The following is a 26,183-nucleotide window of genomic DNA, read 5'->3' on the forward strand; positions in this document are numbered from 1 at the left end:
CTCCCCATACTGTAAAAAAAATGTTTTACTGGTTATGCCATTTACATCAAGTGCAAAGAGGCTGCCTTGTTGATATCAGGAATTGAATTGTTGATATCGAGAATTCAATTACTGATATCAACAATTGAATTTGAATTGCAGCCTATGGTGACATTTAACTAGTGAAAATACAATTACTGATATCAAGTATTAGAGTTTTTACTAGTTGAAATTAAATTGTTGATATCAAGAATTAGCATCTTAGTGAAAATTGAATTGTTGATATCAAGAATTAGCATTTTAACTGGTGAAAATGTAATTGTTATCAAGAATTCATATCCTATGAATGAATAAAAGTCAAGCAGGCTTGCCATACCACACACTGTCTGATCTGGAGCTGTTCTACCTCGCAGTCGAGTGATTCATGATTTTCACATTCACGCCTTCCGAATCATTTAAAAGAACCGGTTCAATTGATTCGTTCATGAATCGGAGACCACTAGCAGCAATATCACGCTCAACTCTTGATTAAAAGACGACACACGCACACACTACACATGTGCCACCTTTCACTCATTTGGTTAACCTCCGAGGCTTTTTGTCATTAGTCAGATAAGTCTGTAATAATGTAATTTCTCGTGCGTGTGCATGAGATCAGCTGAGTTTTCGCTCCTCCCATCCCGACAGTGAATCTCACCGGACTGGAGTTCAAGAACACGGAACAAACACAGCGCAGCAGACATGGCAATGCTCAAAACAGTGCCTCAAACTGATGTGAACGATGCTGAAGATAAAGAATTCACATGTCCTGTGTGTCTGGAGATATTTATCTGTCCGATGACCACACAGTGCGGACATACGTGAGTATCCATGAGGTCTTACAGCAGCAACTTCTCGATTGACATGTTTAATGTTCATTTCGTTATCACGTAAAACCGACGCACAGCCTCCATGTCACGTCATTTAAACTTAATATGATTGTGCCGAATAATGACCAATAAATGCAGCTGTGATGAGAGTTTTTTTTAGAAGACAGAAATAGGTTACTTTCAGTTTTGCTTCTTGTGTAGAAAACTTTGCAGTGTGGGATTGTGGGAGTTGTAGTGCTCGCTTAATTGTGAACACACTACAACACCCACAAAACGGGGTCTTTTCCACTTGATTAGGTTTTAATTTAAGTACTTTTATATTCATTTTAAGGGTCGTACATTACTGAAAACCATAACAAATAAACTGTAAAGAAGAATACCTTGTTAAAATACATCGAGTACAGAGTATTTTGATTCATGGTTTAGTTGTATTACTTTAAATAGGGGAAAATGGTGTTGATGAAACCTTCAAGTGTACATTGTCAACTAACAAATACATAGTGTGATACAGAGCCATGTATCTTATTGGAAAGTGGGGTTGTTTTGTTGTCAGCCAAATGTGCATATTTGCATCTCACATAACTGTTTTAAATGAAATATATCCCTTTGGTCTGGTCAGATTCTGTGACCGCTGCCTTCAGGAGTGTTTGCGGCCTCAGAAACCTGTGTGTGCAGTCTGCAGGTCTGATCTGCGCAAGTGGGACAAAGCAGATCGCTTACAAGACTTGATGCAGAGATCAATCGGGAGGTGCAAAGGCTGTACAAAAGAGGTGTGTGGGTGCATGTATCTCAGTTAAACTGTATATGTTATGTTTAAATGGCATTAATATGCATAAGTGCTTATTCTGGCCAAAAACCACCCACTTAGTCAGGAAGAGACCGTCAGACGTGTTTATCTGAAATGGATTATACGGCGATAATTGACTAATAGATAATAGAAAACCAATTGAATGGTTGTACAGGAAATATTAAAGGGTTAGTTCACCCAAAAATGAAAATCCTGTCATTAATTCCTCACCCTCACGTTGTTCCAAATCCGTTAGACCTTCGTTCATCTTCTGAACACAAATTAAGATATTTCGGATGAAATCCGAGAGCTCTCCGACCCCTCCATAGACAGCAATGTAATTAATTTAGCTGTCTATGGAGGGGTCTGAGACCTCTCGGATTTCATCAGAAATATCTTAAAAGGTCTTACGGGTTTGGAACGACATGAGGGGGAGTAATTAATGACAGAAATAATTTTTTTGGGGTGAAGTAGCCCTTTAAAGGCCCACTGAAATCAAAATGGAAGTTTTTTAGCTTTTAGTATGACTATGTTAGCCTTAAAGGGTTAGTTCGCCCAAAAATGAAAATTCTGTCATTAATTCCTCACCCTCATGTCGTTCGACACCCGTAAGACCTCCGTTCATCTTCAGAATGCAAATGAAGATATTTTAGTGTAAATCTGATGGCTCTGAAAGGCCTCCATTGGCACAATGGCACGGTTCACTCTCAAGACCCTTAAAAGACACTAAAGACGTCGTTACAAAGTCCATCTCACTACAGTGGTTCTACAATAACTTTTTGAATCGGCGAGAATAGTTTTTGTGCGCAAAAAAACCCTAAATAACGACTTATTTAGTGATGACGATTTCAAAACACGGCATCATGAAGCTTCGAAGCGTTATGAATCAGTGAGTCGAATCATGATTCGGATCGTGTGTCAAACTGCTGAAATTTGGCGATCCAAACTGCTGAATCGACTCACTGATTCATAACGCTTCGAAGCTTCATGAGGCCTTTTTTTGAAATCGTCATCACTAAATAAGTCGTTATTTAGGGGTTTTTTTGCGCACAAAAACTATTCTCGCCACTTCATAAAGTTATTGTAGAGCCACTGTAGTGAGATGGACTTTGTAACGACGTCTTTACTAGCTTTTAAGGGTCTTGAGAGTGAACCGTGCATTGTGCCAATGGAGGCCTTTCAGAGCCATCAGATTTCAACTAAAATATCTTCATTTCTGTTCTGAAGATGAACGGAGGTCTGACGGGTGTCGAACGACATGAGGGTAAGTCATTAATGACAGAATTTTCATTTTTGGGTGAACTAACGCTTTAAGGTTATGAATAATCTGGTGTTCCAAAACAATGACACAATCGCATTTAGGAGATATAAGCATTCAAAACTTACAGTCTCTCACTTCCGTTAAAACGAATCACAGATTTTGATGAAATCATCGCAGACTTCACCTTCTCATCACATCTTCTGTCCAATCAAATGCTCTCTAGAATCTGAAGCGCCGCCCCCTACACTATAAATAGACGCTGAAGCTGCAGCTGAAATCGGTCAGCTGTTCACACATTTACTAATTTCTACATGGTGAATGGCACACAGCGCACTATACATGCGATAGGAAACGATTCCGTGTAAATATGCTCTCAGTTGAGGCGAATGAAGTCTGGTTTCACGTTAGTTTCACGCGCACCGCAGCAGCGCACACACATATTCTAGAGCAGAGCCGTTGACTAGAGATGTGAGAGCGCAGCGCGGATCATATGTATTTTAAAGCTGTATTTTAAAGCGATATGGATGATGATACGGTTAAAGATTAGTTGGAAACTCTGACTTTACCAAACAGAAAGGCTCTAGTCAAACTGTGATATTAACGTAACTCTATTGGCTGTTTCAAAAAAGGGGAGGAGCTGCTAACAGCTGGAGCCGTTTCAGGGGAAATGTCAACACATTGAATAATGCTGCGCGTTTAAAGGGTTTGTTCACCCAAAAATGAAAATTAGCCCATGATTTACTCACCCTCAAGTCATCCTAGGTGTATATGACATTCTTCTTTCAGACGAACACAATCGGAGTTATATTACAAAAGTCCAGGCTAATCCAAGCATTATAATTTCAATAATAGTTGCTTTGTTTTTGAAGTCCATAAAAAGTGCATCTGTCCATTGAATAACGTGCTCCACGCGGCTCCGGGGTGTTAATAAAGGCCTTCTGAAGCGAATCGATGTGTTTCTGTAAGAAAAATATAATTATCAAGTAAAGTTCCAGCCGATCGCCTTCCGTGGAAAAGTGTTGAAAGTTGAAAGTGAAACTCAAGATGCGTATGTGACGTCATTACGAGCGGACCTGGTCGCGTTAGTCTTTCGATCGGCAGAGCACCTTTCAACAATTTTTCCATAAATAGAACACAGAAGGCGGTCGGCCGAAACTTTACTTTATACATTTGTACATATAGATATTTTTCTTACACAATCGCGTCGATTCGCTTCAGAAGGCCTTTATTAACACCCCAGAGCCGCGTGGAGCAGTTATATGACGGACAGATGCTTTTTTTATGGACTTCAAAAACAGAGCAACTATTACTGCTTGGATTAGCCCGGACTTTTGTAATATAACTCAGATTGTATTCGTCTGAAAGAAGAATGTCATATACACCTAGGATGACTTGAGGGTGAGTAAATCATGGGCTAATTTTCAGTTTTGGGTGAACTATCCCTTTAAGGCACTTCAGTGGGCCTTTAAATAAACTAGTGAGAATAATGGGTGCAATATTGACAAATGATATCTTGATACATATATATTTAATTTTACTGAGTGTGTTTTTGTGCTAATACCTTGGAAGGTTTCGGCCTGTTGTGGACCGCTGACTCCTAGAAATTTCCATATTCTTCATAATCTGTGCAGTGATTAAGGGACCTTAGGGGCCTATTATGCCCTTATTAGCAAGTCCCCAGAATGTGTCTGTGAATTTTCAGCTTAAAATACCCCAGAGATCATGCTCAAAATGCCCCCTTTTGGGTGAAAGCAAAAACATGCTGTTTTTGTGTGTGTATCTTTAAATGCAAATGAGCTGCGGCTCCCCGCCCCCCTTTCCAGATCTTCCTGCCTCAGATACTCCAAAACAGGAGAAACGTCATTGTGTTATTTCCACAAAACGCATTTTTGAATTCCACTGTGCTGCCTTTCCATTATTTTCCATGTAAACATACACTAAAAGGACCTTGCGTTTTCCCTCCCATTCAATGCCATTCCCAGGTTTTTTTTTTAAAGTGAATCTTCCTTACTTGAGCGCTGTGCTTTTAGAATGCCGTTTGCTGTGCTAGACGCTATAAAAGATGAGAGATGACTCATTTTGAGACCTTGTTTATGATTTATAGGTAATATAAAAAAAGAAGTGGAGGGTTTTTACCATTTATAGGGTAGTTGTGCAACACAGTGCGGACACACATTTATGTTCAATCACCATAAAATATGACACATTTTTAATAAGTTTGGAAAATAATCAATGCTCTTTAATTTAATCAATACATTCAATTAGAATAAGATGACACATTATACAAGATAGGGCTGTTAAAGGGATAGTTCACCCAAAAATTTTAATTATCCCATTATTTACTCACCCTCAAGCCATCCTTGGCTTTCAGACGAATACAATCGGAGCTATATTAAAGGTCCTGTTCTTCGTGATCGCATTTTTCAAACTTTAGTTAGTGTGTAATGTTGCTGTTAGAGCATAAATAATACCTGTAAAATTATAAAGCTCAAAGTTCAATGCCAAGCAAGATATTTTATTTGACAGAAGTTCCCTTTCAAAGCCTACAGCGAACGGCCGGTTTGGACTACATCCTGGTACATCCTGCTTTAATTACGTCAGTAGAACAGTTTGTCGACTAACCTCCGCCCACAAGAATACGCAAAAAGGGGGCGTGGTCTTGTTGCTCTCCCACGTGGAGAAGAGGAAGTGTTGCGTTCGCCGCCATGTCGTCGAGACGCTGTTATTTTCATCCCGGAGTCAGTCAAATCACCTTTGTGGCTCAAATTGATACGGAAAAAATAGACATGTTTAAAATAACTTTGAGCACATGCATCTCCCCGTTATGGTAAGAGGCGTGACCTTTCCGTGCAACGTGCGCTAAGCTGCTGTCCAATCACAACACGGGAACCGCTGGCACAATCAGAACTCGTTACGTATTTCTGAAGGAGGGACTTCATAGAACGAGGAAATCATCAAGCCGTTTTTACGACAGTGAAAACAGCGGTATACAGATAAGTAAATTGTGTGAAAAATACTGGGTTTTTTTACACACGAAACATGAACACGTTATATTGCACACTGTAAACACAATCAAAGCTTCAAAAAAACAGGAAAAACGGGACCTTAAAAAAATGTCCTGGCTCTTCCAAGCTTTATAATGGCAGTGAAAATTTAAAGGCCAAAAAAGTGCATCCATCCATTATAAAAGTGCTCCATACGGCTCCGGGGGTTAATAAAGTTGAAAACAGAAGGTGGTCTATTTTACTTTATAATGTGTTAAATATTGATATTTATCTAACACCAACCCATCGAATCGCTTCAGAAGGCCTTTATTAACCCATTGAAGCCGCGTGGAGCACTGCAAACGGTGTAAATAGAAACCTTTGACCGTCCTCAAACTACAGTCCTCGAATATTATCGGTTCACCCGTCGTACCTGCCCTTAGTGCTGGGCGGTATGACCAAAAATGTATTTTCTAAATGATATCGGTTTCACGGTATATGACGGTATTTTTTCCCCTATGCATGACCGGGTGTTAATCACATTTTCAACTGATTGAGGGAGGAAATACTACAGGAGATTGACTAGAATACCCTGTTTTACTGTCATGACGAGTGAATATTGGAGAAAAACTCCACACTAGAGTTAATACAGGTTTACAAAGCCCCACAAAATGATGCTGTGGAGAGACAACAACCAACAGAGCTGCCAAATCTCACGCATTGGCCGTGAGACACACGCATTTGATTGGTTTCACACGCTCACACGCCACACCCCCGATTTCTCACGCTGAAGTGCCAACCCGGTCTGTCAAATGCCTGAAAGATGAGTTTATCTATATCTATATCTACATGTTGAGCCGATCATGCTTTCGGTGAGGGGGTTCAAGATAAATGGGCAAATAAATACGGTGTTGCGCGACCTAAAGCTACATTCCGTTTTGGGTTCTGACGAGAACGAGCCTGTAATGAGCGAAGTTGAGCGCTGTGACGCTCAGAGGTGCGTTTCCCGAAAGTGTCGTTCGCTAACTATGGTCACAAGCTCCGTCATTATAAGCATAGTTAAACGAGTCGTGTTTCCCGAAACCATAGTTCCAACGAACGTTCGCAAACAGCATCGCAAAGTTGATTTGCATACATTTTGTTCTTGCACTGATGTTAAATTTGTAGCCATTTTGCACTTGGGCAGCCAGTTTGAGATATAGGCTATATTTGAGTATTGTGTGTAATGATTCTGACAGTTTTTTCCTTTGAAATGACTGGGGAAAAGTGTCCCAATAACCCTGAATGCCCATACTCTTTGAAATCATAATTACATTATGAAGCTTGAAACCCCAAATATTATAACATTCTTCATGAACAATTATTCAGTTATTTGTAACAATCTCATTGTAAAAAAGAAGAAAAAGAAACATGGTTTCAATGTAGCCAGCTACTTTTTGATAGTAACTTCTAGTGTAGCCATTTTCAAAAAGGTAGCTTGAATATAACTTAACTACTCAAAGTAGTTTTTACTACAACACTGTTTTTTTAGATCAGCCACAGCAAAAAAGAATCACACAACAGACAGAAAAGCAACAGACAGGACAGACAGTTATTTTCCTTTTTCTTCCCTGTAAAAGTATGCTGTAGGTTGATGTATAATCAATTTGTTCTATTTAGACAAAACCATGCCTCTACATAGTGCTTTAAAATTGTGTGTGTGTGTGTGTGTCTATAGGATATACTGTATACAAAGCGTCATATAGATGCATTTTGTCTTAATAGAAATAATTAATTATCAACCTTATCTATCAAAGGCAAAAAAGAAATCAACAACAAAAACCAATACTACCCCATTCAAATGCTGATGCAGAGAGAGTGTTTTCTGTGATGTGTGTGTATATAGCTATTATATATATATAAATATATATTATTATTTATTTTATTTTTTGTTGCAATTTTTGCTTTGTTCGCGGCAAAATTTTGGTTGGCCCCACTAAATCTCACTCTAAGTTTTTTTGAAAAGTTGGCAGCTCTGAACCAATAAAACACAGAACTGCAACACACTCAGAGTCATACTTACAGATACCTGAATATTAAAAGTTGAGTGAGGGCACCATAAGCATTTAAAAAATCTAACCTTATATAACAACAAACTGCCAAAACAAGTGAGAAACGCCGATCTTTGCAATACATTTAAGAGCACTCGCTGAACGAATGACACACATCAGTTTAACACAGAAAGAATAAAGCAGTTACTTTTTGGCCAATTCTTCTTTGAATTGTCAGTTTATTTATTAATTTACATCATTATCTTCTGTGTAGCAGAATAATCCATCGTGTCAGCGCGTTCGTGATCATAGGCGGTTGTATCAGTGTAATCAGTGCATACATTTCATTTTAATAAGACGTGATGAAATATGCCCGCATACACACTTCTGGTTCATGTCTAGAGCACTATAGTATATGAAATATGTCCATAAAAAATGTAAATGCGATCGCTCCGGTCTATATCAGTGCTATATGATCCATGTGGAGAACGCTAACGCCCGTTTAACGCCCGTTTCACACATACTCCGTCTGCAGTGCGTGTTGCGGTGCGTATGCGGTGCAGGAGCAGCACGCGCTGTTGTGCTTTCATATATGCTGCGTTTGCAGCGCGCAACTGATCCGCGGTTGTATACCACAAACACAGCATTTATTCATTATTATTTTCATTTCAAATCCAAAAGTTGTTACTGAACATGGCTTGTCAGAATTGCAATTCTCTTTGTTTACACTTTCATAGATGTCACGTTTTAACGTAGTACATTTAAACAACGTTTTATTCAATTCATTACTTTATATTTATATAGCCTATATAACTTTATATAGCCTACTTTAGCTCACACAAGTGGCAAAACATTGAAATATAACTTATAGCCTATAAACATTTTAAATTAGAAACTTACAATAGAAACAGCCGACTCTCGTCTTCTCTTTCGTTTTTAAACCCTTTTAAAAGCAGGTCATAAAGACCTTTTTGTTTTTCCACCTCCAGGAACGTACGTGCTCTTCATTATTTCAATTTTTTTAACCTAAATGCCAGGTAAGGTGTCGTTTCCTTGCTTTACCCGAGAAAAAAAAGCCATGTGTTGACTTTGAAACAGAGTATATTTTAAATTACATACATCTGTGGTAAAATTACTAGATTTTCGTGTCAGTACATGTTTATTTTAAAGCGAACATTGTGCTGTCACTTTAATTCCGCAGTGCAGCACAGCAAAAAATAGACTCGGTACGGAAACGATCGCCGGACTGCTGCAGAGGCACCGCACCTGGAACGGACTGACGGACAGCATCCGCGCGCAGTGTGAAAGCTGTAATCCGTTAACATGGGTACGGAAAAAAATACGCACTGCATACGCACTGCAAACGGAGTATGTGTGAAACGGGCGTCAATCTCATCACGGCGCTCCGTGCAGAAACCGCTCTCTCTCGCGCGCCGCGTGTAGTTTGAATTCTTAAAGGGGCTATATGCGTTTTTCTGAAATTTAAACTCGCGACTGACACTTGTGGCCAAAAAACAGAACTGCTCTCATTTTCTGCTCGCTCTCGCAGCGGTGGTGACGTCACATCCGCAGACAGCGCGGGAAAAGACGACCCGCCAGAAAATAGGAAAAATAGGAGACAGGCTTATAGGTGCACCCACTGTGAGCGGACAAGGTGTCAGTATGCTCATCAGGAGATGTTTGAGTCATAAATGGTAAAATAAAAAGGCTATTGTTACGTTTATTTTGGGGAAAAAGTTGCATATAGCCCCTTTAACTGTAATCAAGGGTTGAATCTGAAATCGCCCCCATAACCTCAAATAGGGCATTATTTGAGGGGACAGCGCTTTGTAGTGGTGTCCGAAACCCTAGTGGACATTATTGAGTGCACTCATTCTATCCCACATCGCACCGCAATAACGAGTGTGCAGCCGATGTACACACATTGCTGTCCGATTTCACGCACGTTTTCATTCACTACTTCAAATAAAGTGATAATGTAGGGAATAGTGAATGAGAGTATAGGATACAGCCATAGGCTGTGCTGTAATGCGATCTCAACTGTGCTCTGACTGCCCTTAATACAGTGCATCAATGAAATGGGTCCCCTCTCAAACAATGACGCGCTGCGCCGCGTTCCGAACGTCGTTTAAGCGACATACCGGTATTGCGGTATCATCAAAATTCATATCATAAAAAATAAAAAAATACCGGTATTCGGTATGAACCGGTATACCGCCCAGCACTACCTGCCCTTGTGCAAGACCCTGATGCGGGGCTTCCCTATATTTCCTAATACTATATTTAGTATTGCACGTGAGCGAGCAGCTCGACACAGGCCGTGGCTGGAGATAAGGGGCTTTCACACCATAAAAACTCAGTTATAGTAACTAGCGACCAGGGAGATCCCCCGAAAACAAAATTTTCTAAACAAAATTGTGATTCAAGTCATACTGATCGAAACTTGTGCACCCTGACTTGTGGAAATTGTGTACTATCAGGCAATCTGATGGAGCTTTCGATTTTCACAAGTGCTCTTGAGTTTAGTGCGTGGTATGCATCAGACGGGCCGTGAACAGACTGTGGGTGGTCCGTGAGCTTGCTGTCTGAATCTGAAGATGTGACTAGTTAAAATGTGTGTCCTCTTCCCAGGTTCTTCTGTCTGACATGAGAAGCCACACTGGAGTTTGCACCAAATATCAAGACTACATCAAGGATGGGATGAAGTCCATATCAAAGAACCAACCTTCCATTGTCAGGTAATATAACGTACTAAACAGTGTTTAATACTGTACATATGGGTGGTTTTTTTTTTTCAATTATGATATACAGCGATCAGGCATAACATTATGACTGAATAACACTGATTATCTCGGCACCTGTTAGTGGGTGGGATATATTAGGCAGCAAGTGAACATTTTGTGGTCAGTGTCTATCAAAAGTGCTCCAAGGAAGGACCAGTGGAGAACCGGCCACAGGGTCATGGGCGGCCGAGGCTCATTGATGCCCGTGGGGAGTGAAGGCTGGCCCGTGTGGTCCGATCAAACAGACGAGCTACTGGAGCTCAAACTGCTCAAGAAGTTAATGCGGGTTCTGATAGAAAGGTGTCAGAATACACAGAGCATCTCAGTTTGTTGTGCATGGGGCGGCATAGCCGCAGATCAGTCAGGGTGCCCATGCTGACCCCTGACCCCGCCCAAAGAGCCAACAGAGGCATGTGAGCATCAGAACTGGACCAGGGAGCAATGGAAGAAGGCGGCCAGGTACCATGATGGTAGTTTAACAAACTCAGGGTTACAGGATTAGTTTAGAGTTGACAAAACCAAACCAATGTATTCAGGTTTTGTTGGTCCCATGATGCTGATCATCAGCTTTCTCTGTCAACTCAGGCTTTGATGCTGAGTTTAGGAGTTTAGCTGTGACATCAGTAGTGAACAGCCAATCACACGCTGTGGATCAGTGAAACTGAGATTCACTTCTCGTGAGAGAAGCAGCGAAATTGATTTCTCTCTTCTGCAGAATATTACATGATTGAAAATATTAAGAATTTAAAAATGTGTACACAGGAAGAAGAAAAGAGCTGTCTATGAAAGTGGACAACTTTAAGAAAAATCTTACTTAGTCAGTGCAAGTAAACGTTATGAAGTTCGTTTAGTTGATAAAGATAATTGAACATTTAAACTCACATGTAGTCATTTTTTTAGCTTTATTTATTGATTTTAAAGCTTATTTGTATGACCTGTATATAGGCTATTTATATTAATTTTAACTATGTGCCTATTAATGATTGATTAACTAAAATGATACATGTGTAATCGATTACGGGTATAATAATTACTTAAATGATATCTAAGTCATTCAAAATTGTTATTATAATAAATAAGCATTGTTAAAAGCCAGACACTTTAGTCTTTAAAAACCATTTGCTATGTAGTGACCTTTAATTTGGAGTAGAAACAGGGGGAGTGACTTCATTGCATCAGAGGTGTGTCACTTTGCTCACAGCTGATTGGTCTAATTCCAGTTTGAGATCTCTTATCCAGAACATATCCTGTCCTGGAGCAGGTTAGCCGTGGAGCGCAAGCTACTATGGAGATGAACACGGCTAAAAGCCAAACCACTTTAATGGTACCTAAAACCCAGGATTGGCACAAACTAAGCTTAAACATATCTGGCTAGCCAGCTAAACCGGCTTCATGGTATAGGCCCCTGGTCTGATGAATCATGTTTTGTTGTACATCACTTGGATGGCCGGATGTGTGTGTGTGGCTTCCCGGGGGAACACATGGCACCAGGTGCATTATGGGAAGAAGGCAAGCCGGCGGAGGCAGTGATGCTTTGGGCAATGTTCTGCTGGGAAACCTTGGGTCCTGCCATCCATGTGGATGTTACTTTGACACGTTCCACCTACCTAAGCATTGTTGCAGACCATGGCCTTTCATGGAAACGGTATTCCCTGATGTCTGTGGCTCTTTCAGCAGATAATGCTCCGCCACAAAGCACAAATGGTTCAGGAATGGTTTGAGGAGCACAACAACGAGTTTGTCGGCCTCCAAATTCTCCAGATCTCAATCCAATCGAGCATCTGTGGGATGTGCTGAACAAAAAAGTCAGATCCATGGAGGCCCCACCTCACAACTTACAGGACTTAAATGATCTGCTGCTAACATCTTGGTGCCAGATACCAAAGCACACCTTCAGGGGTCTAGAGGAGGCCATGCCTCGACGGGTCAGGGCTGTTTTGGCAGCAAAAGGGGGACCAACACAATATTAGGAATAATGTTATGCCTGATCGGTGTATATGTATAACAACGAATCATTTCTTTACTCTAAATTAATCTCTTTAAAGTATTATTTGGTAGTTAACATTTTGTGTTAGCAAGTTCAAGGCTTGTTCAAGAATGTGGAAAAAAGTAATTACCGCCACAAAGAATATGAAATCTCCACACGATCCTTACGTGAAGATTGATCAAGGACACGATCAGATCTGTATTCCTTTATTCCATCTTGAATAAGATCTTTAAATGATTCAAAAGTGGCCCTGATTGAAGTGGCCCTGAGTTTTTCCTCTTGACTTACACACTGCTTGGTTTCTTGTTGCTTTAGTTCAGTGCCGAACCGGTACACGTTCACCTGTCCCTTCTGTAAGCAGCAGAACTTTGACCAGGATGGGCTGGTGGAGCACTGCACCTCTCAGCACACACACGACCTGCGTCCAGTGGTGAGGCTTCTGCTTGGGTCTAAAATACACTGATGTGCCCTTCTTGATTCCCTCTTTAATCTTTTAATGCCTTTAATGTAGTTTTCCTAATTATTATGTGAAGACGTAAATGCCCCTTTAGTCTTGATACAAAGAAATCAAAGCATAGTAGTTACAATCATGTGAAGAAATAAGTACGGAAATTTCCCCGTTGGAAATTGTTGACCTATTTGGACAAGCAAATTATTTATTCAACAGAAATACAATGAATATCAGAGCTTGACATTAACACTTGTCCGGGACAAGTGGATTTTTTTGAAGGGGCAAGTGAAAAACAATTCTACTTGCCCGACGGACAAGTATCCTGGTTAAAACGTCAAAACAAAAAATAACTAGGGAATCACCAAAGTGCAATAATGATTCTGCATTCATCAGTGTAAGTGGAGATCGATAGTGGATAATAATATAAAACCAACTGACAAGGTTGAGCTGTTGAGGGTCGCGCCGCCTCACGAGGAAAAAATCGAAAACAAATGAGCGCCGCTCACACACAGAAACTCAGTTAACATACACGGTTAAAATTGTGCAGTTTTTATATTTATAACATATGATACAGTTAAGCAACATTACACTAACAAGAGTGTTGTTTTCCTGAATACCATCACGACTGAACATGAGGCTGATTTCATACGCCAGTTCCATAAACAATTTAACATTAAGTCACTTACATTGTAGATGTAATATGGACTGTTTTTGTTCTATTTCAGCAGCGAAAATAGTTCCAAACAAATATCACAACATCAGTGTGTGTTAGTGAATGATTCAGCGGTTTAAAGAATCGGTTGAATCAAAGATTCAATGGCCTATTCGTAAACGACCGCCAAATTCTTGAATGAATCAGCCGTTTCAATGAATCGACTCAATGATTCGCTCATTCAGACGGTCACATGCTGCCACCTACTGGTGGTTTAGTTTCATCTTTCCAACATTTCTTATTTGTATATTCAAAAATATTTAAAATAATCTCATAACATTATTTAATGCAGTTGTAATTTTTCAGTGTAAATGATTTAATTTGATTGGTAACAGCCTATAGTGTCTTATTCGAATTTAACTTATTGATCAAATTTAAGAATCTAAAAGGAAAGCCGAAGCATACCCTATATTTAATAAGATTATGGAAAAATGCCCTTTATAAAAAGGTACAAATATGACAAATATGCATATTTAAATATGTCAAAGCTGATTAAACACTGGTGAGAATATTGCTTCAGTGTAGATTATATTAACAAAAAAAATCCGGACAAGCAAATGTTTTACTCGGACAAGTGAATGACAGATTTAATGTCGAGCTCTGAATGTTATTTTCTTCTGTGGAAAAAGTAAGTACATCCAGTGGCTGCAGTAGCAAGTTTCAAGATGTTTGTTGATGGCTTTTACAAAAACTGCCCGTTTTTGTAATCCTGTTTAAAGGTCCGCATTCGATTGAACTGCACATTTCGTCTTTGCCTAGTTCATTCACAAATTGTAGTCTTGCTTTTATGTTCTTTTTAGACAGTGAAGGCTTTTTCCTGGCACGCCTCCCGTGTCAGATTTGTGCAGGCTCTTGCTGCATACCAATTCACCTACCGGTACTTATACTACGCCCTAAAAGTATGTACTCCATCTGTGAAGAAAAAGTACATACCTTTGAGTGTGTAGCAAAAGAGTAGACAAGCTTTGGGACGTACTATCACATCATATAACTGCGTCTTTAATGGTTGCTCTCTGTCGCAGTAACATCCTCCACATTTCATTTCATTTCCTACCGCATCAGAGAGAACATTGATCTGCAGTCTTTCATGCAGAGACTCTCCTCATATTAATGGACAAATGGATCTTTATAGAAGTCTACATTGTTATTGCAGATGAAATATAACATGGGTAACATTAAAAGGTTAGTTCACCCAAAAATGAAAATTCTCTCATTAATTCCTCACCCTCATGTCGTTCGACACCCGTCAGACCTCCGTTCATCTTCAGACACAAATGAAGATATTTTAGTTGAAAGCTGATGGCTGAGAAAGGCTTCAGATAGGCCTCCATTGGCATTCAGTACATTTACACTCACAAGACCCATAAAAGGCACTAAAAACGTTGTTACAAAGTCCATCTCACCACAGTGACTCTACAATAATTTTACGATGTGATGACAATAGTTTTTGTGCGCAAAAAAAATCAAAATAACGTCTTTATCCAACTTGTTCTAGTCTTCCGTGTGTGCCTCCACGACACATGCGCGAGAATATGACGCAGATCCGGCGTTCGGACACATGACCTAGAAGAGATTTGTTCACAAGCAGAGGAAGACGCGCGTATCTAAGCTGATGAATTCTACATTGATCGTGCTTTCGGTCTCGGCGTAGTGCTCAAAATCGGACTAAAGTGTGCATTTCATGGATTCCTGAAAGCCGGATCTGCGTCATATTCTCGCGCATGCGTCGTGGAGGCACACACAGAAGACAAGAAGAGGTTGAATAAAGTCGTTATTTTGATTTTTTTTTTTTTTGCGATTTTGGATTTTGTAACCGTTTTAAGTGCCTTTTATGGGTCTTGTGAGTGTAAATGTACTGAATGCCAATGGAGGCCTATCTGAAGCCTTTCTCAGCCATCAGATTTCAACTAAAATATCTTCATTTGTGTCTGAAGATGAACGGAGGTCTGACGGGTGTCCAACGACATGAGGGTGAGGAATTAATGACATAATTTTCATTTTTGGGTGAACTAACCCTTTAAATAAATATTTTTTATCAGGTTAAACTTTTATTAGTCTGTCTTTTGTTAAGCTTTATCTGAACATCGGTTGCGCATATCTAACACTTTTTTTCTCGTGTTTGTAGTTCTGAACCGAATCCTCCTCCAAAGGGCAACATGTAAGGAATAATGTACATCCAGCTGGTTGTTATCGCAGATTAAACCTTGATAGAGTGATCAGATCTGAAGGGGTTTATTCTGTGATAACAACCGGCTGGATGTACATTATCCCGCTTATTACACGGCTACCTGTCTCAAGTAAATTAGACACGAAATATTGTCTTGAGTTTAAATATTTTATTAGCTCTTATGCAAAGCTTCCGCGAAGAAAACCAGTTCCAAACTGCTTTAATCCTTTATCTATTGCTGAAAAGATTTGTTTTTTACTAGGGCTGCATGATTTGGGGTATTTAAAATGGTGCTTTGCGATTTAAAATGCGATTTATTATAATTTTTTTCTTTTACAACTGAAAAGTGTGTGTGTGTGTATATAACTTTTTGTGTTTATATATTAATGTGGCTAATAATAATTATGATTATTAGTTTTGCTAAATAAAATTAAGAAATATTACTACTACAATAACATTTTCATTATAAAAAATGTAAAATCGCATTTAAGAATAAATATAACAGTATAATAATCATAATATTTACATTTTACAGAAAACGTATGGGTTACCTGTTAGTATGCAGACAACCAATGACTAAAAATCATTAGAAAGGTCTAAGGATTTGTAGTAAAAAATATATATTATTATAATAAAAATCTGTGCTTTTTATCTGTGATATCAATTTCTTAAAGTCTATGTCTTTAATATAAAATATGAGCCTCTTATGCATCCACTGTGGGGATTAAAACTCCTGTACATTGAAGAAAAACATATGGATTGTCATATAATATACATTTATTTAGAAGTATTCTTCTACACACAAGTTTAATTCATACTGGAAGCAAGAGGGCGCCCTCGAGCAGAAACTCCACATTTTCCTCAGAGAAGTAATCGTTCGTTTTCAGGAAATCCCTAATGTGAAGCTCACACTGTGGGCGGAATAAAACATGATCGAAACGCTTTGACTGATTAAACATGAAGATAATACTATAGAGATCGCTAAGACATGTGACCAACTGGGCGGTGTCCGTTTTTATTTCGGCTCCCATGTTAACAGGTTAGCGCGAGCCGCGCGGAAAACGCGTGCATGCTACAAATAGAACCGACGCCTATCTTTCACGCAACACGTTGGAAGCGTTTAACATGAAGTATAGGCCTTCCACTATGTCACCTAGCAGCAGCATCGCCGCGTCAGACACGCTTCTGGTGTGCAAAGACAAAAAACGCCACGATTGCAGTGTGTAGCCGGCCTGAGAGAGGGGGGTGCGGAACAGTGGACACATAAAAATATACTCCGTCATTTTGTTCATACAGGACATCATTCAAACGGCAAAGTGTTTACTTATATTTGTATACCCCGTTCTTAAGCTTTATGCCACTTCTATCGTGAGAAGGACTATTGCAGTTTATAACAGTAGGTAGACGGCATCTTGAACACTGCGTTCTTCCCTCCATGCAAAGAAGACTGGCGCCCGGCGTTTGTGCCGCGGATTCCCAAAATGCTTTGCGTTTACCACTGGGAATACGTCATGATGACGACACATTAGCAATCTCTATAGCGACAAGATATGGTTTATTGAGTTCTTCAAGCCTTCTCGGGTATTTTCATAATAATAATAATAATAAAGTATTCAGTGCTGATTGACATTCTGTGATAAGAAGCCACATCAGCTCGACTGACTATATGAAGTGAGTTATTAAACGTATTTTGTTGGACAACAGGTTTATGAACGCTTCACATTGCTAGTTTGTGAAGATGTTTTACAGTGCAGATTATTTCGTTTTTGTTGTGGGGTTTAGATCCGTAATTTAGTTTATATGGTTAATTTAGTTTAATAATTCGATTTATTTGGATATTTAGTTGAAAAATTTAGTGTCCCCAACTGAGCACGCCAAGCCAGAGGCGACAGTGGCAAGGAAACCAAAACCCCATCAGGTGACCTAATGGAGAAAAATAAACCTTGGGGGAAACCAGGCTCAGTCGGGGTGCCAGTTCTCCTCTGACCAATTAACAAACAGCGTATGATTATTATTCTGGCAACTTTACCGGTTGGTCATAATAGATCGGAATATTGTGCCGCTGCACCCATAGGACGGCAGCAAAGCTCCTTGATTCTTTTCATTTTCTGTCGGTCTTAGTACACGATGTAACTACAGGAGAGTCAAGTTTTAAATAGGAAAAATATCGAAACTCTTTGGTCATTTTTGAGCGAGATGCTAACGGTCTAATCAGATTCAATGATCTATGCTAAGCTATGCTAAAAGTGCTACCGCCAGACCCGGAGATCGGCTGAATGGATTCGAAACCGGTAAAACTCAACTGTTTAACTCTAGGGGAGCTGGAAAATGAACCTATTTTCTAAAATAGCGCACAAGATGTGACCGCTACAATTCCATTATTAAGACCTTGGATTAAGAACGCATATGCACACAGTTAACCAAATCACTCATTAAAGCATTAGTTCACTTCAAAATGAAAATGTCCTGATATTTTACTCACCCCCACCTCATGCAAGATGTTCATGTTTCTTTCTTCAGTCGAAAATAAATTACGTTTTTTGAGGAAAACATTCCAGGATTTTTCTCCACGTAATGGACTTCAATGGCAACGGTTGAAGGTCCAAATCAATGCAGATAAATTATCAGGAAATTTAAATTTTGAAGTGAACTAATTCTTTAATGACTTTGCAGGGCGTTCCAAATGAGCGATTTATTGTCAGTGAAGTCCACTTCAGCGGAGATCCTGTGCTCCGGAAGTAGGGGACAGTGAACACTGCGTAGGGCCCTGTAAGGCTGCGTTCCACTCCACTTTTAGACGCGCAGTTGCAAACTTCCCTAAGCACTTCCCCTCGGGGGAATCACTGCCGCCATTTTGAAGTGCGTTCCACTTTGTGAAGGGGACGAGCAGTGTTGGGGGTAACTCATTACAAGTAACTTGAGTTACGTAATAATATTACTTTTTCTAAGTAACTAGTAAAGTAACGCATTACTTTTCAAATTTACAACAAAATATCTGAGTTACTTTTTTAAAAAAGTAACGCAAGTTACTTTTTCACATTAATTTGACTGACAGCTCTCCTGCCCTCATGTTGAGAAAAATAAGTGCAGAGGCGTGTGTGTGTGAACATGATGGTTATTGTAGTTCTAGACTAAATGTGAGCATTTATTTATCTCACTTGCACAATAAAGATTCTGTACTCCTCAGAATGAATAAAATCAGTCAAATGCAAAATCAAAATACTATGCAAACCTCCAATAATTGAATGTTAAATAAAACATAATATTTGTATGCATAATCTACCTTTATATTGAATTGACCAATGTCTTGCTGCTGACCTTTGATGATGAAAATTACTAGATTTTTAGTTTTTATTGGTAACTTTTTTCTCCTGCATCCTATTCTACCATTATCCAGAGCTGCGCCCTCTACTGTTCATGCGGGAATCTGCATTTTTACCATTTTTATTATTTCAATTTTGGTATGAAGAGGTCTTTACCGTTGCACAAAAATATAACTTTTTTGTTATAAAAAACAAAACAAAAACAAGCCCAGCCCAGGTGAGAAAAAGTAACGCAAAAGTAACGTAACACATTACTTTTCTTAAAAAGTAACTAAGTAACTCAATTAGTTACTTTTTAAGGGAGTAACGCAATATTGTAATGCATTACTTTTCAAAGTAACTTTCCCCAACACTGGGGACGAGGGACGTTTATATGGACAGACCCTCGCTCCCTCGCTCAAAATCGACTTCATATGTACACTTCAGGCAGCTTCATATCCCACAATGCAACACGATTGTGACGTCACTGCATATTGCGTTTAATTTACCCCACCACAAAAAAAAAAAAATCAACTCCATGATGGATTCCAAGTGATCAAGGGCTTATACTGTGTTCCAGGCAGGTTTTTGAGCCTGTAAGTTACGACTTCAAACCACGACTCACGACTTTGTAGCGTTCAAGGCAACTTTATGCCAAACTGCCTGAGCGGTAGATATGTAAACAACCTGTTTAAATAAAACCGGTTCCACCTGCACTTCCTAAGCCGGTTCTAATCACTGGCACCCAGTCTTGAACACCGGATTCTAATTTGATGGATTTTTGAGTGTGTGATAAACGAAAGGGTGGATTTACCTTTTCCATGTGAATGATCTGACTGATCTTTTTTCCCCTATTTAAAATGCAAAAATTACTACAAAATGTAGATTTTTATTTCAATTTGATTAATAGGCATTGTTTCAAAGAGGATCAAATCTTCACTGGTGCAAATATGTGAAAAAAGCCAACAATTTTCCATGGAATGTATTTGTTTTCACATGGCCAGAGGTTCGGGGGACTAAACACTAGTAGAGGCTGGTTGAATAAACTGCTTAGACTTACAAGTTAGTTATGTTTTTTTTTTCTTTTTCAAGAGTAGTCATAACTTTTAAAAGTCAGTTACATAAGAATAGTGCAAATTGAATTTGAAAAAGTAAGATTGGTTACCCCTGACTACTCTTCTCCCCACAGTGTAAAACAACAGGTCAAAATTTGTATTTCATTTACCTCAACATTTTTTAATTGTATTATTTTATAAGAAAATAATTGAAAATAAGCATTATTTCACAAAATACAACAACAAAGACATCATGCAAGTCCAATTCTAGAGAAAACATCATAATAGATCACGCATTGAGTTTCACAAGGCTTTTGAGCTGTTTTTGAGCTGTTGTAACTGAAAGTAACTTGCACTGAGATATCTTCAAATATGTCAGCGTCATTGTTTTGTCTCAAGATGCGTATCAGTAATGCTTTTTTATAAGGCGTGTCTAAGCTCTGTCTGTGAAACCAGGCCTAAGTGTCTCAGCTGACCTCTTATGGGGGAAAAAATTTAATTAACCTGCATTTTATGATTATTTCCACTAGAGGGGCATATAGGGTCTCTATGGAGATTCTATACAGAGCAAATACACTGGAATATGGGAACAAAACTCCAATCTGAAACCCTTTATTTTTTTATATTGTATTAAGTTGAATGCTTTTTATGCATTTGGATATATATTAAAGGGTTAGTTCACCCAAAAATGAAAACTCATGTCGTTCGACACCCGTAAGACCTCCGTTCATCTTCGGAACAGAAATGAAGATATTTTAGTGTAAATCTGATGGCTCTGAAAGGCCTCCATTTGCTCAATGGCACTTTACACTCTCAAGACCCTTATAAGGTACTAAAGACGTCGTTACAAAGTCCATCTCACTACAGTAGTTCTACAATAACTTTATGAATTGGCGAGAATACTTTTTGTGCGCAAAAAAACCCCTAAATAACGACTTATATAGTGATGACGATTTCAAAACACGGCATCATGAAGCTTCGATGCGTTATGAATCAGTGAGTCGAATCATGATTCGGATCGTGTGTCAAACTGCTGAAATTTGGCGATTCAAACTGCTGAATCGACTCACTGATTCATAACGCTTCGAAGCTTCATGAGGCCGTGTTTTGAAATCGTCATCACTACCCTCTAAAAAAAAAAAAGGTTCTATATGGCACCAAAAATGGTTCTTGGCTCGTAATCATAGGGGAACCTTTTTTAGTGCTATATAGCACCAATTTTGGTGCTTCAGTGGTTCTTCAGAGGTTCTTCAGAGGTTCTTCACCGGTTCTTTGACTAAGGTGCTATATAGCACTAAAAAAGGTTCCCCTATGATTACGAGCCTTTTTTTTAGAGTGTATATAAGTCGTTATTTAGGGGTTTTTATGCGCACAAAAACTATTCTCGGCGATTCATAAAGTTATTGTAGAACCACTGTAGTGAGATGGACTTTGTAACGACGTCTTTAGTACCTTTTAAGGGTCTTGAGAGTGTAAAGTGCCATTGAGCCAATGGAGGCCTTTCAGAGGCATCAGATTTACACTAAAATATCTTCATTTCTGTTCTGAAGATGAACGGAGGTCTGACGGGTGTTGAATGACATGAGGGTGAGTAATTAATGACAGAATTTTCATTTTTGGGTGAACTAACCCTTTAAGACATTAAAAAAAAATCTATATTTTGAAAAAAAAGAAGAGAAAATTACATAAATGTGTGTATTTCTATCTGTGTTTGGGTGTGTGTGTTCCTATTTCAAGTGTAATACCATTCAGATGAACACTTGATTTAATTTTTTATTCTCAAAAAATATTTTATAACTCATTTCGGGTCAAATTGACCCAAAGGGACCCTTTTTATGTAAGTGTAAGTGGCTATTTTTATGCAACCGGCCATATCAGGCTTTACTGCAACCAGTTTGTTATATCGTACATTTGATATATGTACTGAACAATTTACCAGAAAGAATTGAGCATCTCCGAGTTTCTCCATTGAGTGAAGATTCCTAGAAGTGGCGCAGAGTATTGGAATCAATGTTCATATACTGTACATATATTGTGATTGTATATTGAATATCGTTAATATCAGGATTTACTTATTCACCCAGCCGTGGTGTCAGGAGTTTTTCTTTCTAATCTGAGTGTGTAAACCTGGTCTCCACCCCTGCAGGTGTGTCCGATATGTGCCTCAATGCCCTGGGGCGACCCCAATTACAGGAGCGCTGACTTCTTTCAGCACCTCAGAATGAGACATGCTTTTTCTTACGACACTTTTGTGGTGAGTAGGTTAAAACTGTCACATGCTCTGCTTTTCCACTGTTAAAAGAATAATGTCATACTGTTCATATTCTTATATATGCAGCTATCAACACATTTAATCTTGCGGTTTGCTTTTTCAGTGATTTAACATAATAAATATTTGACCTAACTTTACCTTTTGTCTACAAAGTTGATCTAATTTAAGTTAAGCTGGGCATTAATATTGTGTCCTACTGATATAAAGCCTTTTAGTTTAGCAGAGCTTTGTACTGAACAATTGACGTTTGCCTAACTTGTGTATCACATAGTTGTGCAAACTTATGAAGCTGTATAGAGTTACCTCTGTGCACCAAAACAAGTCGAATATACACAGATCAGGCATAACATTATGACCTAATATTGTGTTGGTCCGCCTTTTGCTGCCAAAACAGCCCTGACCCGTCGAGGCATGGCCTCCACTAGACCCCTGAAGGTGTGCTGTGGTATCTGGCACCAAGATGTTAGCAGCAGATCCTTTAAGTCCTGTAAGGTGGGATCTGACTTTTGTTCAGCACATCCCACAGATGCTCGATTGGATTGAGATCTGGGGAATTTGGAGGCCAAGTCAACACCTCAATTTGGCCCTTGTCAAACTCGCTCAAATCCTTACGCTTGCCCATTTTTTCTGCTTCTAACACATCAACTTTGAGGACAAAATGTTCACTTGCTGCCTAATATATCCCAACCACTAACAGGTGCCGTGATGAAGAGATAATCCGTGTTATTCTGTCATAATAATAATAATGTTATGCCTGATAAATTCAGCCAAAAAAAAAAATCTGTCATTTACTCAGCCTCAAGTTGTTAAACCTATATGTCACAAAAGAAGATATTTTGAAGGATGTTGGTAACCAGACAGTTGACTTCCATAGTATGGGACAAAAATGGGGACCAGAAACTGTTTGGCTACCAACATTATTCAAAATATTCTTTCTTAAAGTAGGAAAGCAATTATGAGCAGGGGGGAATTATTCTGCTCTAAATGCCTTCCCTCACTGATCAAACTTTCAGTTTCTGATTCTTTGCTGTTTAATATTTTAAGTTGATTTGATTAAATTGTCTAAAAGTTGATTATTAAATTTGTATCTAATGCCAACTTATTCCTAGACAAAATAGTTCAGTCATTAAGTGAATGAAATGCTGGTGGGCCGAGCTGAGACTGCTTGTAACCAATCTTAAATACATACTGTATATATTTTTCTATTTTTATCAGGATTATGGTACAGATGAGCAAGCCATGATCCAGGAAGCTCTACAGCGCTCCCTGGTGGAAAACTGATGTGATGGACACATGGACCCCAGGCTAAACTTAACAACACAACCAAAAACTACTGATGATGCTTAATAAAATCAACAAACTACAAGGGTATTCAGGGCTATTCTGATATATTATTATTATAATTATACATACACTCATTTTGGTAATGCCAAAGTTCCTATTGGTGTAATTTTGATGATTTGCTTATTCAAACTCCGTCATATATCTCATACATTCTTAGCTGTCAAAATATATCAATATATTCTGGCAATCTATAATTAATTCAAATTTTATCACATTTTTGTTTATATAGTAAGGTTTGTATAACAGATTTTGTTGCACTGAAACAGTGGATTTTGAAAGTTTTTCTTCCCCTTTATGGATTATTTTGAAACCTCCTCCATGTTGAGCTCATAGGGTGGAAATATTGATATTGAATCAGATCAGTCTTCTGATCCTGAGATTGTGACCGCCAATTCAGAGGCAATTTAGCAAACAAAGGAATAAGCATTTTCTGACCACTTGTTTTGTATTATTTAGTTGTTTTAAGAAGCAGTTCAGTTTTACACTTGTTGGAGGTGTGTAGCAACTCATAATATAATACAATAAGCATTATTTTATTATTGTAATAAAATGTTCATAATGTAATAATTTTCTCAAACCGTAATAAAATCTTGAGCTCATAATGTAGCAACAATTTTTACATTATGAGAAATGTATTACATTAAAAACTCATCAAAACATGTCATATTTTCATTATAGTAATAGCTTTTAAAACATAAAAAAAATTAGTATTCCCTTACAGTACATAAAAAAATAAAAAATCGAAATCCAGTCTTAAACTACCTTCGAAAGGCTACATATTTAAATATGCATGCTATTATTATTATTATTATTATTATTATTACTTGTAGTAGTAGTGGTAGTTTTAAAGGTGCAAAAGTTCTGTAAAATTGTATTTATCTGGATTTAGATTTCTTAAATTTACTGTAAAAGAATAACAATATTTTATGTTTAATAAACATACAGGATAATAGGCTAATAATAATTACATGATTATTTAAATGTTGCATTTTGCAGGTAGTTTAAGACAGGATTTAGATGTTTTAAGTACTATAAGAGTTTATAATGTAATAATTTTCTCATAATGTAATCATTTTAACAAGGATTTTATTACATTTTGAGAAAATCAATACGTTTTATTATAAAAATAATAATGCAATACTTTTTACATTATGTGCAGTTATTACATTATGAGTTGCTACAAGGTGTGTTTGACTTTGAGATTAGTCTTGAGCTGCTGTATGTGTTGAGATGAGTTTATGTTCAAACCAATAGGGGGCAGTGTTGTATCATTAATCCGCCGTAATGTTTATCGTCCCTGTACTCTGACCTAAGCAGTTCTCTCTTCTCTCCTCTTGATCTGACTTATCAAAAGGTTTGTGCTGACAGAATCTGCTCCTAAAGGGACAGTTCGCTCAAAAATGAAAATTCTGCCTTTATTCACCCTCATTTCGTTCCACACCCAAAAGGAAATATGATGTCCCGGACATGCATGCTGACTTTCAGTGTGTGGACCAAAAAAAGTTCTCCAAAATATCTTCTTTTGATGACAGAATATTCATTTTTTTGGGTCATCTCTTTAAGCTCATAATTCATATAACCCAGTAGAGGCTGTTTGCACTGCTTAATGTATATAGTAGTCCTTCTGTAGATAGCAGTTTTATAATATGTTCTGTAATACATGTAATTTGAAATCCTACATTATATTAAACAAAGTTATAATATTGCAGACTATAAAGTGAAACTATAAAGTGTTGCATGTAGTTTGATGATGCAGATAAATAATATCATCTGCGTGTTTAATTCATGTGTTGTTGTTATTATTATTATTAGTGCTTAATGTTACTGGTTCATTAACCTGTACATTTCTTGGGTGAATTGCTTGTGTTTAGTTAATAAACTTTTTTTTTTTTCCTTCAAAAGCCTTTTAAATGTTTCAAATAAAACTGCTTTAGTGTTAAACTGCAAAAATAATGCTTTTCTCATTTATTTGTGTTTCTAGTCTAAAAATCTTAAACGAAGATGTATTCAAATTAGGGCTGGGCAAATTAACGCGTTAACGCGGGCGATTTAATTTTTTCAGCTTAACGCATTCAAAATATTTAACACAGCGTCCGTTTTTATATCCATTTTTGCTTAGCGTTACATGATCATCACGCTCCTATTCACGTAAATGCTTCCAAGCGCGACAAGACACAAGAGAACGCGCTGTATGCCAATG

General features: G+C 38.2%; 1 protein-coding gene across 1 annotated transcript; it reads left to right on the forward strand.

Annotated features, from left to right (window-relative positions):
- The first annotated feature begins 432 nt into the window (after positions 1-432).
- rnf114 (ring finger protein 114) lies at positions 433-25,929 on the forward strand. The gene is made up of 6 exons (XM_079802768.1): positions 433-839; positions 1,468-1,618; positions 10,542-10,648; positions 12,996-13,110; positions 22,514-22,621; positions 23,855-25,929. Exons 1-6 carry the CDS (start codon positions 721-723, stop codon positions 23,918-23,920), a joined length of 666 nt encoding a protein of 221 aa, XP_079658894.1. The 5' UTR covers positions 433-720; the 3' UTR covers positions 23,921-25,929.
- Positions 25,930-26,183: the final 254 nt, after the last annotated feature.

The sequence above is a fragment of the Gobio gobio genome (genome assembly GCF_949357685.1).
Source record: "Gobio gobio genome assembly, chromosome: 21".
Classification (NCBI taxonomy): domain Eukaryota; kingdom Metazoa; phylum Chordata; class Actinopteri; order Cypriniformes; family Gobionidae; genus Gobio; species Gobio gobio.